At 43.4% G+C, this 21,017-nt stretch overlaps 1 protein-coding gene across 5 annotated transcripts in view; it reads right to left on the minus strand.

The window, feature by feature from the left end:
* LOC119963247 (protein transport protein Sec24B-like) overlaps positions 1 to 21,017 on the minus strand; it is a 135,255-nt gene that overhangs the window by 61,016 nt on the left and 53,222 nt on the right. For 2 of the 5 annotated variants that reach the window (XM_038792059.1, XM_038792055.1), the window contains 8 exons: positions 17,567 to 17,751; positions 15,977 to 16,161; positions 9,027 to 9,150; positions 7,115 to 7,241; positions 6,951 to 7,013; positions 5,090 to 5,199; positions 3,284 to 3,396; positions 2,379 to 2,497 (listed from right to left, as the gene is read on the minus strand). In XM_038792059.1, coding sequence (XP_038647987.1) covers positions 2,379 to 2,497; positions 3,284 to 3,396; positions 5,090 to 5,199; positions 6,951 to 7,013; positions 7,115 to 7,241; positions 9,027 to 9,150; positions 15,977 to 16,161; positions 17,567 to 17,751 — 1,026 coding nt within the window. The remainder of the gene's footprint in view (positions 1 to 2,378; positions 2,498 to 3,283; positions 3,397 to 5,089; positions 5,200 to 6,950; positions 7,014 to 7,114; positions 7,242 to 9,026; positions 9,151 to 15,976; positions 16,162 to 17,566; positions 17,752 to 21,017) is intronic. The other 3 variants (XM_038792056.1, XM_038792058.1, XM_038792057.1) reach the window with 3 other exon arrangements.

Raw genomic sequence — 21,017 nt, forward strand, 5'->3', positions numbered from 1 at the left:
CAAGAAAGCAAGGGCTCAATGTTAGTGAAAAAGACATCCATGAAGTCTTTAGCATTTGTTAAATAATAAAACATTAAAAGGAATAGAGAAGACAGACTTGGGCATATCCATCTCCTAAAGTGGGAGGATAAGCTGATAAAAAAAAAAAAATGGATTTTAACTTGACTTAACAGGGGCACAGAATACAAAAGCAAATGGATAATAGGAACCCTACACTGCAATTAGAATATTAGGGTAGATTTTCACTTCATAACACCCTGGAATTAAGTGGCATTCCCCCGGCACAGTGAAAAGGAAAAGGGGCAGGGGCTTACGTAAGGCCATCATTCCTATCGCCCTGATTTTCTGCAGATTTTTCGTGACATCTGCAACATAAGCCCATTATGAGGAGGCTGCAGGAGGTGTCCCGGCCTCCTGACTCATTTTCCTCGATAAAGAATTACTGCAACTGAGCACCAGCCTAAATTTGTGGGTCATAATGTCTGCCATGCACTCCCAAGAAACATGTAGAAAAGTAAGCAAACAAGATAGAGATATATTTATTGACATAAATTCTCCCTCTTTCCCTTAGTGAGGTAGAGGTCACATCGCCAAACATCCAAAATTTTCAAATGATACTTTCAACAGCGATAACCAGTTTGCAGCCTGGGTGGTGAATTTGCTCCTTATTTGGACCCGATCAATTTATTCCCACTTATAATACAGCAAAGTCATTGCCGTTTTTATTTCCCATTTCCTGTCTTCTGAATATTTCAAGCACAAATGCTCCATTTCTTCATTACCCAAGAAAAGCGCGGGTCAGGCTCCCACTTCCTGTGCATGTCAGGAGCACGATGGACAAAAATATTCAAGGGAACTTGGTGTGTTTGGAGAGATTATTTTAACCAACAGTATTTCAAAGTACTATTGGTAAAGTCACTGACGCAGGAAACCCTGATGGCACTAAACAATATCAAACAAATTACTTTCACTTTCCTTTGCAAGTGTTTTACTTTCCTTAAAGCCAATACCCTGCGGTGCCATTACAACTGGCTGCTGGAACTCTAACTTCTTTCCATCATCCCTTTCAAGAGCTAATAAGAACACACAAAATAGAAGCCAGAGTATGCCATTTGGCCCTTCAAACTGCTCCACTATTCAAAAAGATCATGGCTGATCTTCCACCTTCCTGAACTAACCCTTATTATTAGTTATACTAAGGGGATTATACAGTGTTCCCTTAATATCCAAACATCTACTGATCTCTTTCTTGTTTTGAACATAAGAATTATGGATGCTCAATCATTGAGTATCCATAATTCTTATGTCAAATGTACCTGTGCATCAAAGTGAGGAGCTCTTCAATATACAAGGTTTGGATGGGCTTAATTGTAGAATCAGAATGTTCCAAGAACCACAACTTCTTGGATCAAGACAAGATCATGATAATTATTATTTCTTCACCATGACAATCAAAGGAATGATCTGTTCTATGATGGGAACTAGAGAAAGTGGTATGCAGTAACGGCTCTTGCTTGGGAATTGACAACAATGAAGGGCTCTCACAACATTTCTGAAATTTGGAGGAGAGCTCTGGTCATCTCTTATTCTGGGGTATGGCAAAGACCTCTACTTCAGATAATCTTACTTGCTGAAAATAACACTTCCTACTTTGATGAAAGGTCCATTATGTGGGATGGACCATTCCTCCCACACTAAGATGTCTCCAACATCATTCTACATCCCTTTTAGGTGCTGAGCTCATTAATTGGGCGGGTTTTATTTTCACAAGTGTTGTTTCTTTGATAAGGATGGGTGCTAATTTGCCGAAAGTTTTCATTCGGTAGTTTCCCTTGTGCACAATTTCAGTATTCTGAAACTTCAGCATTAGCTATCTCAGTTAAGGACTGTCAATCCAGAGATAACCTCAACTCAATTAGTTCCACTGAATACACTTAACTGGCAAAACTGGCATTTGAACATGAAGCAGTGGAGTACTGAACAGTACCAAGAACCAGCAGGTATTCTGAAACCAACATTACTTTATGAAGTATGTTTCTGACAGATCCACTGAAATCAGTTTGAAAATTTGTGCAAATAATGATATTTTTACATTGAGAAATAGTATAACGAAAGTCCAAATAATTGTAGGATACAGGCTAGAATGGCTTTCATTTGTGTGCAAATCACACAAACCTTTCCTAGCTAGTTGAATCAACAAAATTGCACTAAAGTTTGTGTTAGAAATCAAATTTTGCTTTAGATGTACAATTTGTAAGAAGTTTAATTACTAAATGGATTTAAATGAATTTAATATTTACTTCTGAACGGCTTAATCCCACAACACTACAAATGAACCAAAGTTTGATTACAATTGCAAGACACGTTTTCAGCTGTACCTTCAATATCCGACACAATCAACATTTGAGGCTGTGACACCCCTTCTTGTAGGTTGAAGAAGTGAACTGTGCTGTCGAATGTAATAAATCCTATCCTGGTCCTTGAATCCCCAGGTAACCTTAAAAAGATATATTTATTTACATGTATTTGCACATGCGACATTGGCCATAACCTTAAAATGAAATCTCTAATACCAATGAGTCACAAATTACTAAGAATAAAATAGTGCAATATAGCATTAGATCGCTTTTTGGATTTGTGTTCAAATCCATTATGGGATGTTTAAATAGTACCAGGCAAGAATTAAATTACTGTCTGGGAAATTAAGTTCCATTAAAAAAAAACCTTTAAATGCATTTGAAGGCGAACAGACAGGAACACAAGCCATGAAGTTTTGAAGAACTGTATGCCCAATTGGAATATAAAACTACAAGGGGCTTAGACAGACCTACGTCCATGAGCAGAAAGGCCAGTAACCAAGGGCCATACATTCAAAATATTTGGTGGAAAGATTAGAGGGGAGATGAGGAGAAACTCTTCCATCCAAGAGGGTGGGAAAAGCAGAAATCCTTACCACATCTAAAAATAATTGGATGTACACTTAGTGCTATAGTCTGCAGGACTACCAACCAAGAGCTGGAAAATGGGATTAGGTTGGACACCTCTTTATCAGCTAGCACAGACATGATGAGCCGAACGGTGTTCTTCTGTGTTCCAATTTTTCTACATCTTATAACTTTAAACAAAAGCGATTTTAATTACAATTATACAAGACACTTGCACCGAATTTAATTTTGGATTCATAATTATGACATGACAATCCGGGAACAAATTGTGAAAGTTTTTGATGTTTAAATGCTCTGCTTATCACGGCTGCACAATAAATTTAAACGGGCACTCTTACTTGTCAAAGTTTTCTAACAGTGACTGACAACAAATGTCCAGGTATCCTGATTCCACTGCATTATGGGAAACATCAAAAACAAAGAGGTAGACAGCAGGTTGAGGAGGCCGTAACTGCAAAGAAAACATGTTGGGCATTGAAAGATATATGCTGCAAACAATTAGAACTTTAGGCTACAGGAAATGCTAATACATTTCATTTACATTTTAAATGTTTTAAACTTGATTATAATGCACTATTATGCATGGCAGCAAACTTTAAATCACATAGACAGCAATATGTGCCAATCTGATTCTTAACAGGCCAGTCCACCAGTGGGCGGTGGCGAGAGAGATTGTTCGGGTCAGGGATGGGTGGGAAAGCTGATGGTGGCACCGGAGCAGGTGAACAGGTTTTTGAAGAGTTCTACAGGGATTTGTATAAAGCAAAGCCGTAGGAGGATGCGTCAGATATGAGGGAGTTTTTGGTCCTGAAGTAGGAAGGCAGGATTGGAGGAGCCAGTAGGGGTGGAGGAAGTGCAGGCGGCGATAGGGAGAATGCAGACAGGCAAGGTACCAGTGCCAGATGGTTCTCTGGTGGAATTTTATAAAAAGTTTCAGGATATGTTGGTGCTGCTAAGTGGAAAGGTTTGTGGATGTGATGGTCAGGGGGGAATTGCCAGAGACGATGGGTCAGGCATCCATTTAATTGCGATTTAAAAGGGACAAGGATCCGATTTGTGGGTCGTACAGGCTCATATCTCTGTTGACTGTGGATGCCAAGATATTGGCGAAGGTGCTGGCACTTAGGTTGGAGGTGTGCCAAACAAGGTTAATTGGGGAGGATCAGACGGGGTTCGTAAAGGGCAGGCAGTTGTCATCAAGCATGCGGCGGCTGTTGGATGTGGTGCTTTCTCTGAAGAATTGAAGGTGGTGGTGGTGCTGGATGCAGAGAAGTTTTATCGGGTGGAGTGGGGCTCTCGGTTTACATTGTTGGAGAGGTTTGGGATTGGGTTAGTTTGTGGCAATTGTTGCATCAGGTTCTGATGGCCTGTGTGCGAACAAATGAAATGAATTCATGGTACTTTCCGTTGCACAGGGGAACAAGGCAGGGATGCCCATGTGCCCCCCCCCCCCCCTTCTTTTGCACTGGCGATAGAGCACTATAGCATTGAGGTGCTCGGATAAATGGAAGGGAATAGTCGGGGGCTGGAGTGGAGCTTAGGGTGTCCCTGTATACTGATGATCTGTTATTGTATATTTCGGACCACAGTTCGACTGTAGGGCATATAATGGGACTGTGTAGGGGATTTGGGGCATTTTCAGGCTGACAAGCCGAACTGAGAAAAGTGGTCTTGCCCGAAGTTGGAGAAATTGTGGAGGCCATTCTTCCATATCATGTCAGCGGTCTTGCATGTGGACTTGAGCCTGGTCTCCTGGGGGCATATTCGGGGTGTCAGAACTGCCAGAGTTACAGGCGGGAAAAGGGGCAGATGTTTTAGCCTTCGCCTCGTTGATCACTCGCAGGCGAGTTCTGTTGGGGTGAAGATCAGCTTGGCGTGGCTGTGGCATCTAATAGAATTCCTGCATTTGGAGAAGGTGAAGTTTGCCTAAGAGGGGCAAATGAGAGGTTCCACAAGAGATAGGGTTTGTTTATTCTGTATTTTGGGGAGCTAGTTACCATCAGCTGTTTGGGGGAGGAGGGGCGAGGTTGATTCAGGGGACAGGGGAGAGGAATGGGGTTCAGTGCTGGGTTTATTTTACTTTGTGAAAAACTTGAATAAAAATACTCCCAAAAAATGTGGTTCTTAAAAATGCAGCATTTTACCATATAATCTGAAGAAGCAATGAACTCCACAGTTGCAGTTTGAACCTCTGGCCGTTTTTGCGGTTCACCATAGGAGCGGGTCAAAGGATTATACATAAATTCTTCAGGTACTGAAATTTAAAGCAAAACGAAATATTTTGTTTAATTTTCAAAATTACAATGCACATATTGTAATACACAAAGAAGCTCCCAAAATTCTAGTGACCTCTTTAGCAAACAAGACTTTACTCTGCACATATACTGGGAGACTTGAAATATAATAACGCCAAGCCAAAACACAAAGGGCAGTAGACACCATTCGAAGGTCTAGAGCACCTAAACTCCCCTGTGCAGGGAAATGGCCTGAATGAGTTATTCAACCCATGGAAGGATAGGTCCTAGAAACAAAATAAAAGGATGAGAAAAGGCTGCTTTCTTCATTAAAGCTCACACGTTTAATACCCTAACTCTCCCATTAAATCATAGGATAGTTACAACACAGAAGGAGGCCACGCGGTTCATTATGTCCAAGCTGGCTCAGTGCAAGAGCAATTCATCTGGTCCCACTCCTCACCTTTGCCCCACAGTCCTGCAAGTTTGCTCTTGAGATAGGGATTCTCTTTTTTAAAAGTCACGACTGAATCAGCCTCTGCCATATTCTCAGGCAGTGTGTGTTAACGTTAAACCCAACAGTTACACAGACTCATTTCAGACAAGTAGAACGTGGCAGTCATATAGAATGCAGTTCCCAACAAACTAAGCTAGGAAAAGCACAACAGTCAAAATGAAAGTGAACCTTGGTTTAGAGTAATCTGGAGACTTAATTTGGCCTCTCTCTGAATATTTTTAACATTGTGATTCTACTACCCAAACTGGCATATTGTAAATATTTATTACTACACCTAATCAATGTTCCCGTCAAGGTGTGCAGGTGCTCGGCCACGCAGCAGCTTGGAAGGTACTACACAATTCTTGGCAAATAAAGACCATGAAAAATTACACGCAGGCATGGGGACCAAAAAAATGAGACTACACACAGAAGAAAAACTGGCAACACACAACACATCAATTTTAACAGGGATACTGCTCCGAATATCAGTTTTAGTATATTTCATTAAGTAAAGAGATATTCCCCAATCCTGTTTTTCTGGTTCACTTTGAAGTAATATTAATAGTATTCCATATTTATACCAATTAATATCCTAGGACTCAGGTCCTATTCTGATTCAGATGAAGCCAATCCTGGGTACAACTCCTTCCTATAGCACTGCTGGTGCCAGTGTCTAAGAGAAGAAATCCCCCTTTTCCACACCACTCTTTCATGCATTTACTTCACTTACCTGCTTCTCCCTATGTTAATTAGCATGCTGCTTGTTTAGTCATCTAAAGACTACTACCCATTAGCACCTGCTTTTTAGTTCAGCTCCCAGCTGCTCAAATCCCCTTAGCAGCACCTTCTCTGGTTAAGCCAAGGGGTTGCCCATTTAAGGGCAAGGAGAAATCTTTTTTCTCAGAGGATCATGATTCTTTGGAACTGTCTTCATCTGAAGGCAGTGAAACCAGGGTCTTTGAATATTTTTAAGACAGATCTAGATAGATTTTCAATAAGCAAGAGGGTGAAAGGTTTTTGGGTGCAGATGGGGATGTGAAGTTGAGATTATAATTAGATCTGCCATTAACATAGGGCTTGAAGGACTGAGCGGCCTACTCCTGCTCCTGAAATGGATGTGCCTATCTGGCAACATTTTGTCAAAAATGTGAATTGCTTCTGCTTTTCATGGAAAAACTTGTATACTATCACTAAAGGGAAAGGATCACAGAGCAAACTGGAACTAGGGAGACAAATGGACTCCTTTTATCACAGTAAACACCAACGGCTTACCCTTTTGGTGGGCGTTTGATCGTTTTGGCATGAATCCCTCGAGAATTTTAACAGTCCTAAAATCTTAAATGTAAAATTGAATGTGAACAACTTGCATCTGTTAAATTATGTTAAAATAATCCTGAACAACACAAAACCAGGCTAAGCAATATTTGCTAACTTACCATCATTGACTCGATAACAGAGATTACATTTCCACCTCCTTTGATCGAGGAAGGTTACAAATGGATTAATGTATGTTCTGCAGGTTCGGCATCGGACAATGGTGCTGGACGTAATCACAGGCAAATGCTAAATTATCAATAAAACCAATTATTAGTATTAAGCAATTCTAGCTGTTGTCAAAAAGCACCTTTTTGTAACAACTGAAATAGCAGTAAAAGGCAATTCCACACACTAAGTAAGGCTAATAAAATATTGTTCACAGTACCTCCAGAGGGATTCTATGAGAAGAAATTCATGCGCAAGCAGGTTTGGTTGCTCACTTGTCTGTGGAACCCATTAGGCACAAAATTCCTCCCAGTGGATAGCAGTGGTTTTACCAACAATTTTAATGCTGATTAATCAATTTATGGTGAAGCCCTAATTAATCCATTTGGCAGAAGTAAATCAATACAAAATTATAATGCTTATACCGAATGTACTTCAAACATGTAGTTTGACTGTTTTCCTTACTTTTCACCTGAATATTTAGAAGCAGTGGTTAAAATTCTTCAGAGAACTTGCAAATCTGGGTGATGAGGAGGCAGCATATTCCAGATTATTTATTAAATCTTTATCGTGAAAAGCATTTAAAAAAAAACTTGCACAATGGCTACTTGCCCGTTTATTAATAATAATAATAATGAAATGAAATGAAATGAAAAGAAAAATGAAAATCGCTTATTGTCACGAGTAAGCTTCAATGAAGTTACTGTGAAAAGCCCCTATTCGCCACATTCCGGCGCCTGTCCGGGGAGGCTTGTAAGGGAATCGAACCGTGCTGCTGGCCTACTTGGTCTGCTTTAAAAGCCAGCGACTTAGCCAGTGAGCTAAACCAGCCCCAGGGGCTGTTTGCTTAGGGATTTTCTTCTGCGTTATATTCTGGCTCTCCAAGTAAGGAAAATTTAACTTAGTGTTACAGGAGGCAGAACTGCACTCTATCACAAGACAAAGAAAAGCAACACAAGCAGTTAAAGGGTCACACTTACACTAAGAGGGACTGCAAAACTCCACCTCCTCTAATGCGGAGTGGAGGATTGAAAAGGTCAGGGAAAATCCAAGGGAAAACTTTTAAAAATATTAAAAGTCAAATTTGAATTTCAGTCATGTCGAGAACAAATAATCTAAATGCAGGAAAAATATAAAACTAGTGATAAAAGTACAATACACAAAAGGTGCAATTATATAATGAAATGGGAGCATTAAGTTATTGCATTCACAATGAGCTACCTGGAAGCAATGCTTCCAGCAATTATAATGGCTATAGAAATTCAGAAAGTATTATTCATCTGTAACAGAAAGGGGGTTTCTTGCCAATTTTAACTCCAGTGGTAAGGTCATGAAGGAAAGAGGTCATCTTAACCAGTGGGCCTTTTGACTAACCTGGCAGCAGTAGCTCACTGATCCCCATGATTATATAATGAAGATGGTAGCCATGATGTGGAGATGCCGGCATTGGACTGGGGTGGTGAGCCTTGATGAAGGAGCTGCGCTCCAAAAGCTATTGATTCCAAACAAACCTGTTGGACTTTAAACTGGTGTTGCAAGACTTCTTACTATATAATGAAGGTAAAAGCCTGAGCAGCATTGTAGGCTTACGCAAAATTGCTTTTCATGCAAGTATTTAGGCAGGACTGATATTGTCCTTATAGCCACTTTTCAGAATTTTCATTCCTCTACTTTCTAACATCCCTGCATGTTATGGAGCAAAGGTCATTATGGCCCGTTGTCAACACCGACCACAATAAGAGGCAAGGTAAAAGTCGAACACGTGATTAGTAGCAGCAATTCTGTACTGAAGGTTTTGAATATCACACCATCATACAGTTACACCATGAAAGATAGTATGGGATGAAAGAGCACCATTATACACACCGAGTAAAAAAAGTTGATTACCGTCAAGTCTCTGAATGGATGAATTAATAATCCAAGAGGAAGTTTTGCTTTGTTCAGCAAAGCCTGAGTCTGAGGAATATTCATCAGAGTGCATCGGAATAGGCTGTGATAAAAGTAAAAGCATCAAATTAATTAAATCAGGCACCACCCCAATATAGAATAAATCCGAAGGCAAAATATTTTTTGTTTTTTCTACTCAATATGTGGCTTCTAGTGCTGATTTGTGTGTTCAGTATTACATATGCTAGGGCAGCACGGTGGCGCAGTGGTTAGCATTGCTGCCTCACAGTGCTGAGATCCCAGGTTCGATCCCGGCCCTGGGTCACTGTTTGTGTGGAGTTTCTCCCCGTGTCTGCGTGGGTTTTGCCCCCCACAACCCAAAAGATGTGCAGGGTAGGTGAATTGGCCACGCTAAATTGCCCCTTAATTGGGTACTCTAAATTTTTTTTTTTAAGTATTGCTTCTCCTGGAGCAACTGGGGTTACTTTGTGTGTCAGTAATTGAGGGTGGAAGTGGATATGGGTAAGTACATCTATCTGACAATTTTCACGTTGTCCATTTCTCATTGCCTAAACAAAGATTCAGCATCAGTGAAAGCTTCAAATTTCACCATCATATACGCTCAAGGGGAGGAATGTTAGCGCAGGAGAATGGAACAATTTTCACTAAGTTTCTAGTGCCAGCTTTAGTAAAATTAGGTACAAGAAAGATTCTTCTATTGCAATCTCAACTGCACACATCTGAATGGACGAGTGCAACATTTTTCATTTACCATAGTGACCTTCCTTTGCCCTTCTTGAATATGATTGCTAATTAAGTGAAATTTTGCGTTGTAATGCCTTACATAGCTGTAGAGGCTGTCCAGTCTTATTTCTTGAAGGGTCTTTAAAAAGTCGGCAAATATTTAAAAAAATACCTTAACCCACGAGTCTGGATTTTGTTCAAACCTAGGTTCCAGAACTGATGGTCAAACTCCTACCAAGAAACAAACAGACTCAGAAGTAGTCATGAGATTGATATGATGTGTCCCATCCAAATCAATAAATAAACACGAGATATGGTTACCAATTATGGGACAGAAAGAATTATTAATATATCCCATAAGCTAAAACACTGTGGATGTGTGTGCACATGCATGGCAAATATGTGATCTTTCACATGATTGCAGCAGCATCCTGTTTGAACATGGAGGCTGAATGAATAAAGATGTTTACCTTTCAAAAGGAAATAACATTTTAAAATTTATAGCTTTGACCGAGAGCTTTTAAAACTAGGTGATCTTGCATTTTGCCCAAAGATCTTTGCAGAATCTTAGGAAGGTATTCATTTGTGGGAATCGTTTGACCCGAGTCCCAGTAAACTTCTTTTTTAAAAATAAATTTAGAGTACCCAATTAATTTTTTCCAATTAAGGGGCAATCCAGCGGTGCCAATCAACCTAGCCTGCACATGTTTGGGTTGTGGGGTCGAACCCCACGCAAACATGGGGAGAACGCGCAAATTCCACACAGACAGTGACCCAGAGCCCGGATCGAACCTGGGACCTTGGCGCTGTGAGGCAGCAGGGCTAACCCACTGCACCAGTGCTGCCCGTATTCCACATGCCTATTCAAAATGTGGAATACTGCAAAAATATTGGTTGTCATCAATGGTTTTGATAGTTCTGCATTGTCAGTTCAGTCATGGAATGATTATAAACTCAAAACTATTTTACCTTTGGAATACCACAAATTATAACATATTTTATACACTTTTATTATTCTAAGCTTTGCAAAGGATGGGTAGAATCGGAGGCCACACTTAAAAAAACTTCCAGCTATAAACATGCATTTTCTGTTTTTACCGGCTGGACCAGCATTTATTGCTCATCCCTAATTGTCCTTGAACAGGTGGTGGTGAGCTGGCTTCTTGAACTGCTGCAGTCTACGTGGTGTAGATACATCCACAGGACTTAGAGGATTCACTTAGTGACTGTGAAGGAACGGCAACATATTTTGAAGTCAGGATGCTTATTGGCTTGGAGGGGTACTTGCAGTTAGTGGCGTTCACATGTGTCTGCTGCCCTTGTTCTTCTAGACGGCAGCAGTCGTTGGTTTGGAAGTTGTTAAGGAGCCTTGGTATGTAGATTATACATCTACAGATTATACATATTGCTGCCACTGCGTGCCATTGGTGGGGGGAGATAATGTTTGTGGATGGTGTATCCATCAAGTGGGCTGTTTTGTCCTGGATGGTGCCAAGCTTCTTGAGTGTTGTTGGAGCTGCATTCATCCAGGCAAGTAGAGACTATTCCATCACACTCCTGACTTGTGCCTTGTAGATGATGGACATGCTTTGGGGAATGAGGAAATGAATTACTCACCTCAAGATGTCTAGCCTCCGATCAGTTATTATACTCCAGGACAAAATAGCCCGCTCGTTTGCTACCCCTCCACAAACATTAAATACCTCCACCACCGACGAATAGTGGCAGCTGTATGTACCATCGAAAAGATGCAGAAGCTCATCAAGGTTCCTTCTGCAGCACCTTCCGAACCCACAACCACTACCATCTAGAAGGCCAAGGGCAGAAAATACCTGGGAAGACCACCATCTGAAAGATCCCCTCCAAGCCACTCGCCATCCTGACTGGAAATATTGCCGTTCATTCACTGTCGCTGGGTCAAAATCCTGGCATTCCCTCCCTAACAGCACTGCAGGTGTACCTACATCTCAGGAACTGCAGCAGTTCAAAGTGGCAGCACACCACCACCTTCTCAAGGGCAACTAGGGATGAGCATTAAATGCTAGCCGAACCAAACCATATCCTGTAAAATTATAATTTTCTAAAGTCACGGTATTTATATGGCTGGTCCATTTCAGTTTCTGGTCAAAACGTACCCTATGTAAAGTACCTGGCCGCTAGCTTACCCGGTCCGGTCTCCATGTTTTTTTAAAAAAAAGATGGCGTTAAGCATGGCTGGCGGGAATTTGTAGTTGTCGCAGATGGAGACCATGGAGAATATCCCGGTTAAATCAAAATGCTGCCTCATTGGATTCCATATCCTCAAAGTGGCTACCACCACTGGGCAGAATGTGTATTTTGCCAGGGCCCTCTGCACCCTTCCTGCCAGGGAAAGCGGGAGTTTATCCCATCTCTGTCAGTCCTTTTTAACTTCCTCCGCCAGACTGGTCAGATTGCACTTGTGGATCCATGTCCAGTCATCGGCTGTCTGGATCCCCAGGTAGTGGAATTTGCTTTGGGTTTGTTTGAATGGTGCACCTCCCAGCTATGTCCCTCCCCCATTCAGGTTCACTGGGAATGCCTTGCTCTTGCCTCAAGTTGTGTTTGTAACCGGAAACGGCCCCGAATTCTTCCAGGAGCTTCATTATTACTTTCAGGCTGTTCTGTGGATCCGAAATGTAGAGGAGCAGATCATTCACAGAGTGAAACTCTGTGCTCTCTGCATCCTCTTCAGATGCCCTTCCCCGCAGGGCGATCGCCAGGGGTTCGATTGCCTGGACGAACAAGAGCGGGACAGTGGGCATCGCTGCCTTGTGTCTTCGTGCAGCTGGAAGTATTCAGAGCTGGTGGTGTTGGTCCAAATACTCGCCTTGGGCGTTGTACAGGAGGTGAACCCCATCCCTAGCCCAAGCTGCTCCAGTACCCCAATGAGGTACTTCCATTTGATTCTGTCGAAGGACTTTTCTTCATCCAGGGAGGCAATCATCTCTGGTGTTCTCTCCTCGGATGGGGGTCATTATTACATTTACCAACCACCTGATGTTCGCAGTTAGCTGTCTAACGTTGACAAAGCCCATCTGGTCCTCTGCAACCACCTTTTGCACGCAGTTTTCCAGACTCTTAGCCAGGACTTTTGCGAATATCTTCATGTCCACACTGAGCAGCACAATGGGTCTGTGTGAACCACATTCCGTCAGGCTTTTGTCTTTTTTGAGGATCAACGATATTGTGGCCTGTGTTAGTGTTGAATGCAGGGTGCCACTCGTTAGCGAGTCCACAAACATTTCCTGTAGGTGTGGGGTCAGGGCTGGTGCGAATGTTCTGTGGAAGTCTGCCAGGAACCCGTCAGGTCCTGACGCCATCCCCACCTGCATGGAGTTGATACTCTCCATGATCTCTCCCAGTCCTATTGGTGCTTCCTGCTCCCTCACCTATCATCCCCCACAACTGGCATGTCCAGTCCATCGAGGAACCGTTTAATCTCCGCATCCTTGTCGGGGGGCTCGGAGGTGTACAGTTCCCTGTAGGAAGCCTCAAATGCTTAGTTGACCTTTTTTGGTTCGGCTACCAGTCCGCCTCTGCTATCCTTCACCTGCAGTATCTCCCTTGTGGCTGCCTGCTTTCTCAGCTGGTGAACCAGTAAGCGGCCAGCCTTCTCTCCGTGTTTGTAGACGGTTATCCCCCCAATGTCTGGCGGCGTTGGTGCACTGCCTTCCTGGTGGATAGCAGGTTAAATTCCATTTGCAGTGTTTTCCTCTCCGCCAGAAGCTCTACGGTCAGGGCCTCGGAGTACTTTCTTTCTATCTCCAGAATGGAGTCGATCAGTTGTTGCCTAGTCACCCTCTCTTCCTTGTCCCTACGTGTCTTGTAGGCTATGATCTCTCCCCTAATCAACGCCTTCAGTGCTTCCCTGAATGTGGAAGATGAGACTTCCCTGTTCTGGTTGTTAGTGATGAACTCGCCTATGGCCTGTGATATTTCCTGGCAGAAGACCTTGTCGGCCAAACGGTCTGTGTCCAACCTCCACATGGGGGGTTCGGCATGGCCCATCTCCAACCTCGCATCCATGGAGCGTAGTCGGAGATGACTATCGCGGATTATTCCTCCCTTATTATTTCCGGAAGCACCGATTTCTCCACTGCAAAGAAGTCAATACATGTGCATACTTCGTGCACTGCTGAAAAGAACAAAAATTCCTTCTCACCGGGGTGTAGGAACCGGCAAGGGTCCACTGCTCCCACCTGCTCCATTAAAGATCTCAGCTCCCTAGCCATGCCTGTCCATTACCCCATTCTGGGGTTTGATCCGTCTGTAAATGGGTCCTGTACACAGTTGAAATGTTGTCAGGGCCCAGAGCAGTTGCAGCATCCCGTGTCGTCAGCCGTTTCTTGATATCACATTGAGCAAATCGAATTGACTGAAGACTGGTATCTGTGATACTGTGGACCACCAGGGGAGGCAGAGATGGATTGTCCACTTTGCAAGTCGAGATGAAGATTGAGGCAATGTTCTGCACAGATGTGCTGGGTTCCCCTATGTTTGAGGATGGAGATATTTGTGGAGCCTCCTCCTCCAGTGAGTTGTTTAATTGTTCACCATCATTCACAAGTGCATGTGGCAGGACTTCGATCTGAAAGGGGCAACACAGGTAGAGAAGGTAGTCAAGAAGGCATACGGCATGCTTGCCTTCATTGGCCGGGGCATAGAGTATAAAAATTGGCAAGTCACGTTGCAGCTGTATAGAACCTTAGTTGGGCCACACTTGGAGTATAATGTTCAATTTTGGTCGCCGCACTACCAGGAGGATGTGGAGGCTTTAGAGAAGGTGCAGAAGAGATTTACCAGGATATTGCCTGGTATGAAGGACATTAGCTGTGAGGAGAGGTTGAATAAACTCGGTTTGTTCTCACTGGAACGACGGAGGTTGAGGGGCGACCTGATAGAGGTCTACAAAATTATGAGGGGCATAGACAGTGGATAGTCAGAGGCTTTTTCCCAGGGTAGAGGGGTCAATTACTAGGGGGCATAGGTTTAAGGTGCGAGGGGCAAGGTTTAGAGGAGATGTGCGAGGCAAGTTTTTTTTCTTACACAGAAGGTAGTGGGTGCCTGGGACTCGCTGCCGGAGGAAATGGTGGAAGCAGGGACGATAGTGACGTTCAAGGGACATCTTGACAAATACATGAATAGGATGGACTAGAGGGATACGGACCCCGGAAGTGTGGAAAATTTTAGTTTAGACGGGCAGCATGGTCGGCGCAGGCTTGGAGGGCCGAAGGGCCTGTTCTTGTGCTGTACTTTTTTTTGTTCTTTGTTCTTTGATCTGTTGATTGTGCTCACTTGGCTCTATCTGTCGACACAAGCAGTCCTGAATTGCTGCTTCACCAGATTGACAACTCATTTTTGGGTATGCCTGTGGTTTTTCCTGGCATTACCTTCTGCACTCTTTGTTGAACCAGGGTTGATCGTCTGGCTTGGTAGTAATGATAAGAGTGGGGGGTTATGCCAGGCCATGAGGTTAGAGATTGTGGCTATATAAAATTCTGCTGCCGATGGCCCACAGCGCCTCATGGCTGCCCAGTTTTGAAGTCTATCCCATTCAGCATGGTGGTCGTGACATACAACACAATGGAGGGTTTCCTCAATGTGAAGACAGGCTTCGTCCTCACAAAGACTGTGCAGTGGTCACTCTTACATGAACAGATGCATTTGCAGCAGGTACATTGGTGAGAATGAGGTCAAGTAGCTTTTCCCCTCCTGTTGGTTCACTCACCACCTGCTGCAGACCCAGTCTAGCAGCTATGTGACTCAGCTAACTTGGTCAATAGTGCTGCTACTGAGCTACTCTTGGTGATGGATGTTTAAGTCCCCCACTCAAAGTACATTCTGCACCCTTGCCACCCTCAGTGCTTCCTCCAAGTGATGTTGAACATGGAGGAGTTATTCGTCAACTGAGGTGGTGGCGGTAGGAGGTAATCAGAAGGTTACCTTGCCCTTGTTTAACTCAATGTCATGAGGCTTCCTGGGGTCCAGAGTCGATGTTGGGGACTCCCAGGGCAACTCCCTCCCAATTGTACATTACTGTGCTGTCACCTATGCTGGGACTGTCCTTTAGATAGGACAGAGCATACCCAGGGCTGTGTGAATCAAAACTGAACAATAACAAAGGTGCTGCACTGCAATAGTAAATAAGGTTCTTGTTGACTTACTCTGGGCTGCAGTTAAGCTTTTTCAGTTCTGGACTTAAATTGGATTGAGGGCTCAGGATTGGAACAGGTGGAAGAATATTCCGTTCTTGAAGCAGACTGACTTGCCTCAGGGCTTCGGCCTTCCTGTTATTTCGTAAGGATAGCCCCTCCATGGTCGGCGACAGCTGATTAACACTGGAAAAAGGCTGCAATTAAAGAAAATGCACTTTTACCTGGTTTGACGTTTTACCTTCAGCATCCATTTTCCTACATTAACTGAAAGACAGTGAAAAAGAAATTGAACACAAGCTCTTAAGAATAATTAATTTTACTGTTAGTGAAATATTGAACCTCCAAACCCCGTTGGAATATCAAACCACCCGAAGACTTTAAGATTGACAGTTTGACGGGGATGCTACGGTTACAATTCAAAACTGCACAGCAAATGAACTAAAATCTACCTTAATGTTATCTGCAAGCAATTTTGATTTTCCAAGAAATTTTTCAAATAAATTCAGGGCACTAAAAATTGACACAGAATATTTTACTTATGCAAATAGTTTCAAATAATGACTATAGATTTCATTTTGATATAAAAATTTGCCATGTTATATTTGTTCTTCTGATGAAGGGCAGCAAGCCAGAGTCAAACAGATCACTTAAAATTTGACCTTGATATTCAAAGGTTTTACTAACAAGCAAATTAATTTACACCGTTCAAATCCAGCACAATGAGAAGATGCATTTCCAGTCTAGGTGTGACAAAAACATGTGCACAATACCAAGTTCCTTTTTTTCCCCCCAGGAGGGGAGAACTTAGCACAATGAAAATCTGACACATCTCCACAAACTGGGCTACCTTCAAACCAAAATTTCCAACAAAGAAACAAACCAACTAAACGTTGCGTGTTCCCAGCTATTTAACGGAAGAATGAGTTCATGCAGATTTAAAAAGCATATTTTTGGACTACAATGTTCCCACTTCCTCACTTGCAGTGAAAATACCCATAATACATAAATATAAAATATTTTACACTTGCCTAACTTTGGACGGTTCCAGTGATTGCCCCACCCCAGGCCCCACTATCTACCAGAAACGGAGAAATTCATTCACGTCAATAGCCAAAACCCTTTTTCTAAAGTGGGTAGGCTTCTCATCCTCAAGCATCTGAGAATTTCATCAGCGAGATGGGTCATTCAGCCTAAATGGACTTTGTCAATATTTGTGTCTCTTCCGACTTTGCTTCACACTGTTAAAGGATCCTTCTATTCCTTTCTCCCCCATATACTTATTGAGATTACATGAAGCAATAACACGTATTTGTGGATCCATTAACTTACAAATGCTGGAGAGTAAGAGGCATATGCAACAATTGGGGATAAATAACTGCTCACAATGTGAAATATAACAAAGACTGTCCTCAGAAAAACATTGCCCACGTTGACAGAAAATGCCAAAGGTTCCACAACTTTCCCCCACCTCCATTGCATACTCTTTGGGGGGGGGGGGGGGGGGGGGGGGGGGGGGTTTAAGCAGGTGAGGTAAGTTAAGAGATTGCATTGAGGTAATTTACAACTGCAGCAGAAGACTAAGATAAATACAAGTTCTACCTGAGGAAACTGCTGAGGTCCTGGAGAATATCCTGGGCCAGTGGGTTGACCCACAGATTGCAAAGGAGAAGCTACGTTCTGGTAGGCTGGTTGGAGAGTTGGATATGCGTAACCAAATGGTTTAGTACTCTTCAATGAACGTGGGTCAGAAAGAGCAGGGGCTGCGGTAGTTGAAGATATTGAATCTGTGAAAAAATTGAAGCATGAAAATACAACTATGATAATACTCAAAAAAAATAGAATGCGTCTTCACATAGTGTCTTTCATGATGTCAAAACAACCTAATGCTCTTCAATGTAATGGAGTAGACACTGTTGTAATATAACAAAATGTGGCAGCCAATATGTGCACAGCATGGTGCAACAAACAACAATGAGATAATGTCAAGATAATCTAGGTTTAGTGGCTTTTGAGATAACCAGGGTACTATATATGACCAGGTAACAATGAAAGGCACTCTAAATCTGAAGTATATTTTTTATATTCACTTTTGGAATGTGGCCATTGCTGGCAAGGGCAGCATTTATTCCCCATCCCTAATCACCTTCTTTGAAATGCTGTAGTCCATGTCCACAGTGTTGTTAGGGAGGCAGTTTGTGGACTTTGCCCCAGCGACAGTGAAGGAATGGCGATATAGTTCTATGTCAGATGGTTTGTGACTTGGGAGGGGAATTTGCAGATGGTGGTATGCTCATGCTTCAGCTACCCTTGTTCTTCTTGGTAGAGGTTATAGGTTTGAAAGATGGTGTCGAAGGAGGCTTGGCAATTTGCGGCAGTGTATTTGTAGATGGCCGTCACTGTGTATCGACGGTGGAGGGAGTGAAAGTCAGTAGATTTGCAACAGTATCCCCAAGCTCTCATTGTCTTTCATAGCAATAGGCCACAGTATGTATACAGCTGGCCATAAACTTCAGGATAGTCAGGAATTCAGCAACGATACTGCCATTGAATGTCTAAGGAAACTGGCTTGGAAAATGGCCTGCACTTGTATGACACAACAGTTACTTGCTACTTATTAGCCCAAGCTGGAATGCCGTGCAGGACACGCTGCATATCGATACAGATTGCTTCATTATCTGTGGAGTTGCTAATGATGCTGAACTCTCTGCAATCATCAACGGGCATTTCAACTTCTGATGTCATGAAAAGGGAGGGTCATTAATGAAGCAGCTAAAGGCGTTTGCCTGGGCCACCACCCCGAGGAATGCATCCAGCGATGTATGAGAATAAAAATGATTGGTTTCCACCAACCATAAGCATCTTCCTTTGCGCTAGCTGTCGCTCTAACCAGTGGAGTTTTTATGGGGGCAGCAAGTTGGTGCAGTGGTTAGCACTGCTGCATCACGGCACTGAGGACCTGGATTCAATCTTGGCCCCGGGTCTCTGTGCGTGTGGAGTTTGCACATTCTCCCCGTGTTTGAATGGGTCTCACCCCCACAACCCAAAGATGTGCAGGGTAAGTGGATTGGCCATGCTAAATTGCCCCTTAATTGGAAAAAATGAATTGGATCCCCTAAATTTACTTAACAAAAAAATAATATATATACCACGTCAAAGGAATGACAAATAAATACAAAACTAGTCAGTAGAAAAATAAAGAATCTTCATTGGACTTGGAGGCTTCAAGATCTTTGTCTGTAAGAAAATGGCAAAGTCTCTTACAGTGCTGGTGGCCACTCCACTAACCGCTGAGGTACTTACAGGCACCCTGGCGGGGGAACGTAAGAAACTATGTTGGGAGGTCTCCGAGCACCACGAGAGAGCAACTGAGGGTACGATGTTCACTATTCGAGCGGCCTTAGCAAAAATGGATGAGCTAGTAAAGGCATTGGGCATAGAGCTAAAGGAGGTGGGCCTTTTATGGCAAAGTGACCAGATCACCTCCCTGGAAGTGGAGATGGTGCAGGTGGCTGGTGACAAGTCATCAAGGGCCAAGGTGATTATTTGGAAAATTGCTCCAGAAGGCAGAACTTGAGGGGTATCTGGTTGGCGGAGGATTGGTGGGTACAAACCCAATAATGTATATGCCACAGTTGTTTTGGAAGATGGTGGGGCATCCCCTCCAGAGCTGGATCGGGCCCACACGCCGTTGGTGCACAAGCACTGTGCTGGTGAGTCACTGCGTGCAATCATTGTGCGCTTTCACAGTCATCAAGAAAGGGAAAGAGTTCTGCGGTGGACAATCGATCGAGATTGCAGGTGGGAGGACTACGTTGTGAGGATCTACTAGGATGTTGGAGCGGAGCTGGCTAAGAGGCGTGCAGAATTCAACAAAGCCAAGGTAGTGTTGTATTGGAACAATGTTCAATTTGGCGTGGTTTACCCGGCGCGACTCAGAGTGACTTATAAATCGAAATATTATTACTTCGAGACTCCAGAGGAGGGATAGGCATTTGTGCAGAAGCATGAACTGGGATGGAGATAACTATGAACTGTGAAATATATTGGTTGGGAGATGTCAGACTGGGATGAGGGTTGTGATTTTTGGGATTTGATGGCGTGTTTATTGGGAGTTTTGTACTTGGATTTTTATTGTGGGTTTTGTGGGATGCGTGTGGTTCTTATTTCTTTGTTTTTTTTCCAGAACAATTAAAGTTGGATTAGGACAGGGTGCTCAATGGCGTTATGTTGTTTTTTTATTATGTTTATTACTCTGTGTGAGGGCCGTCCTGCAAGATATATAGTCAATGGGAACGGAGGAATGGGGGTATCAGCAGCTCATGCTGTGAAGAGGTTTTTAAGCACGGGCCTCGCGTTCGGGGGGGGGGGGGGGGGGGGGGGGGGGGGGGGGGGGGGTGTCGTTGTTTACTGGACTATTTGGGTGTGGCATTGATTGGGGAGGGGGGGTTTAGTGTTCGGACGGTGGCTATAAACTTGCCTTTGTTCTGTTTTGATGGGGGATTGGGTGGCCACCTTGGGTGGGCCTGGTGTCGCCTCTCTATTAGTAGTTGCTGGACTCCTCACAGGGTGGAAATGGCTGACTCTGGGTCTGGGGAACGGGAGGGGACTGAGGAGTATTCAGCTGGTCACTTGGAATGTGAGGGGGTTGAATGGTCCTATAAAAAGATCTAGGGTGCCTGCGTACCTTATGCGTTTGAAGGCTGATGTGGTGCTGGTGCAGGAGACGCACTTGCGGATTAAAGATCAGACAAAGTCATGGAACGGCTGGGTGAGGCAAGTATTTAATTTGGGATTTGACAGTAGGGTCAGGGGGACTGCGATGTTGATCAATAAGCGACTGTCTTTTTTGGCAACTAAGATTTCGATAGATCCAAACGGGGGGGTATGTATGGCAGCACGGTAGCACAGTAGTTGGCACTGTTGTTTCAGTGCCAGGGTCCCAGTTTCGATTCCCGCTTGGGTCACTGTCTGTGTGGAGTCTGTACGCTCTCCCAGTGTCTGTGTGGGTTTCCTCCCACAATAAATAAGAAAGAAAAATAAATAATCTTTA

Source organism: Scyliorhinus canicula, chromosome 3, assembly GCF_902713615.1.
Source record: "Scyliorhinus canicula chromosome 3, sScyCan1.1, whole genome shotgun sequence".
NCBI classification, from domain to species: Eukaryota; Metazoa; Chordata; class Chondrichthyes; order Carcharhiniformes; family Scyliorhinidae; genus Scyliorhinus; species Scyliorhinus canicula.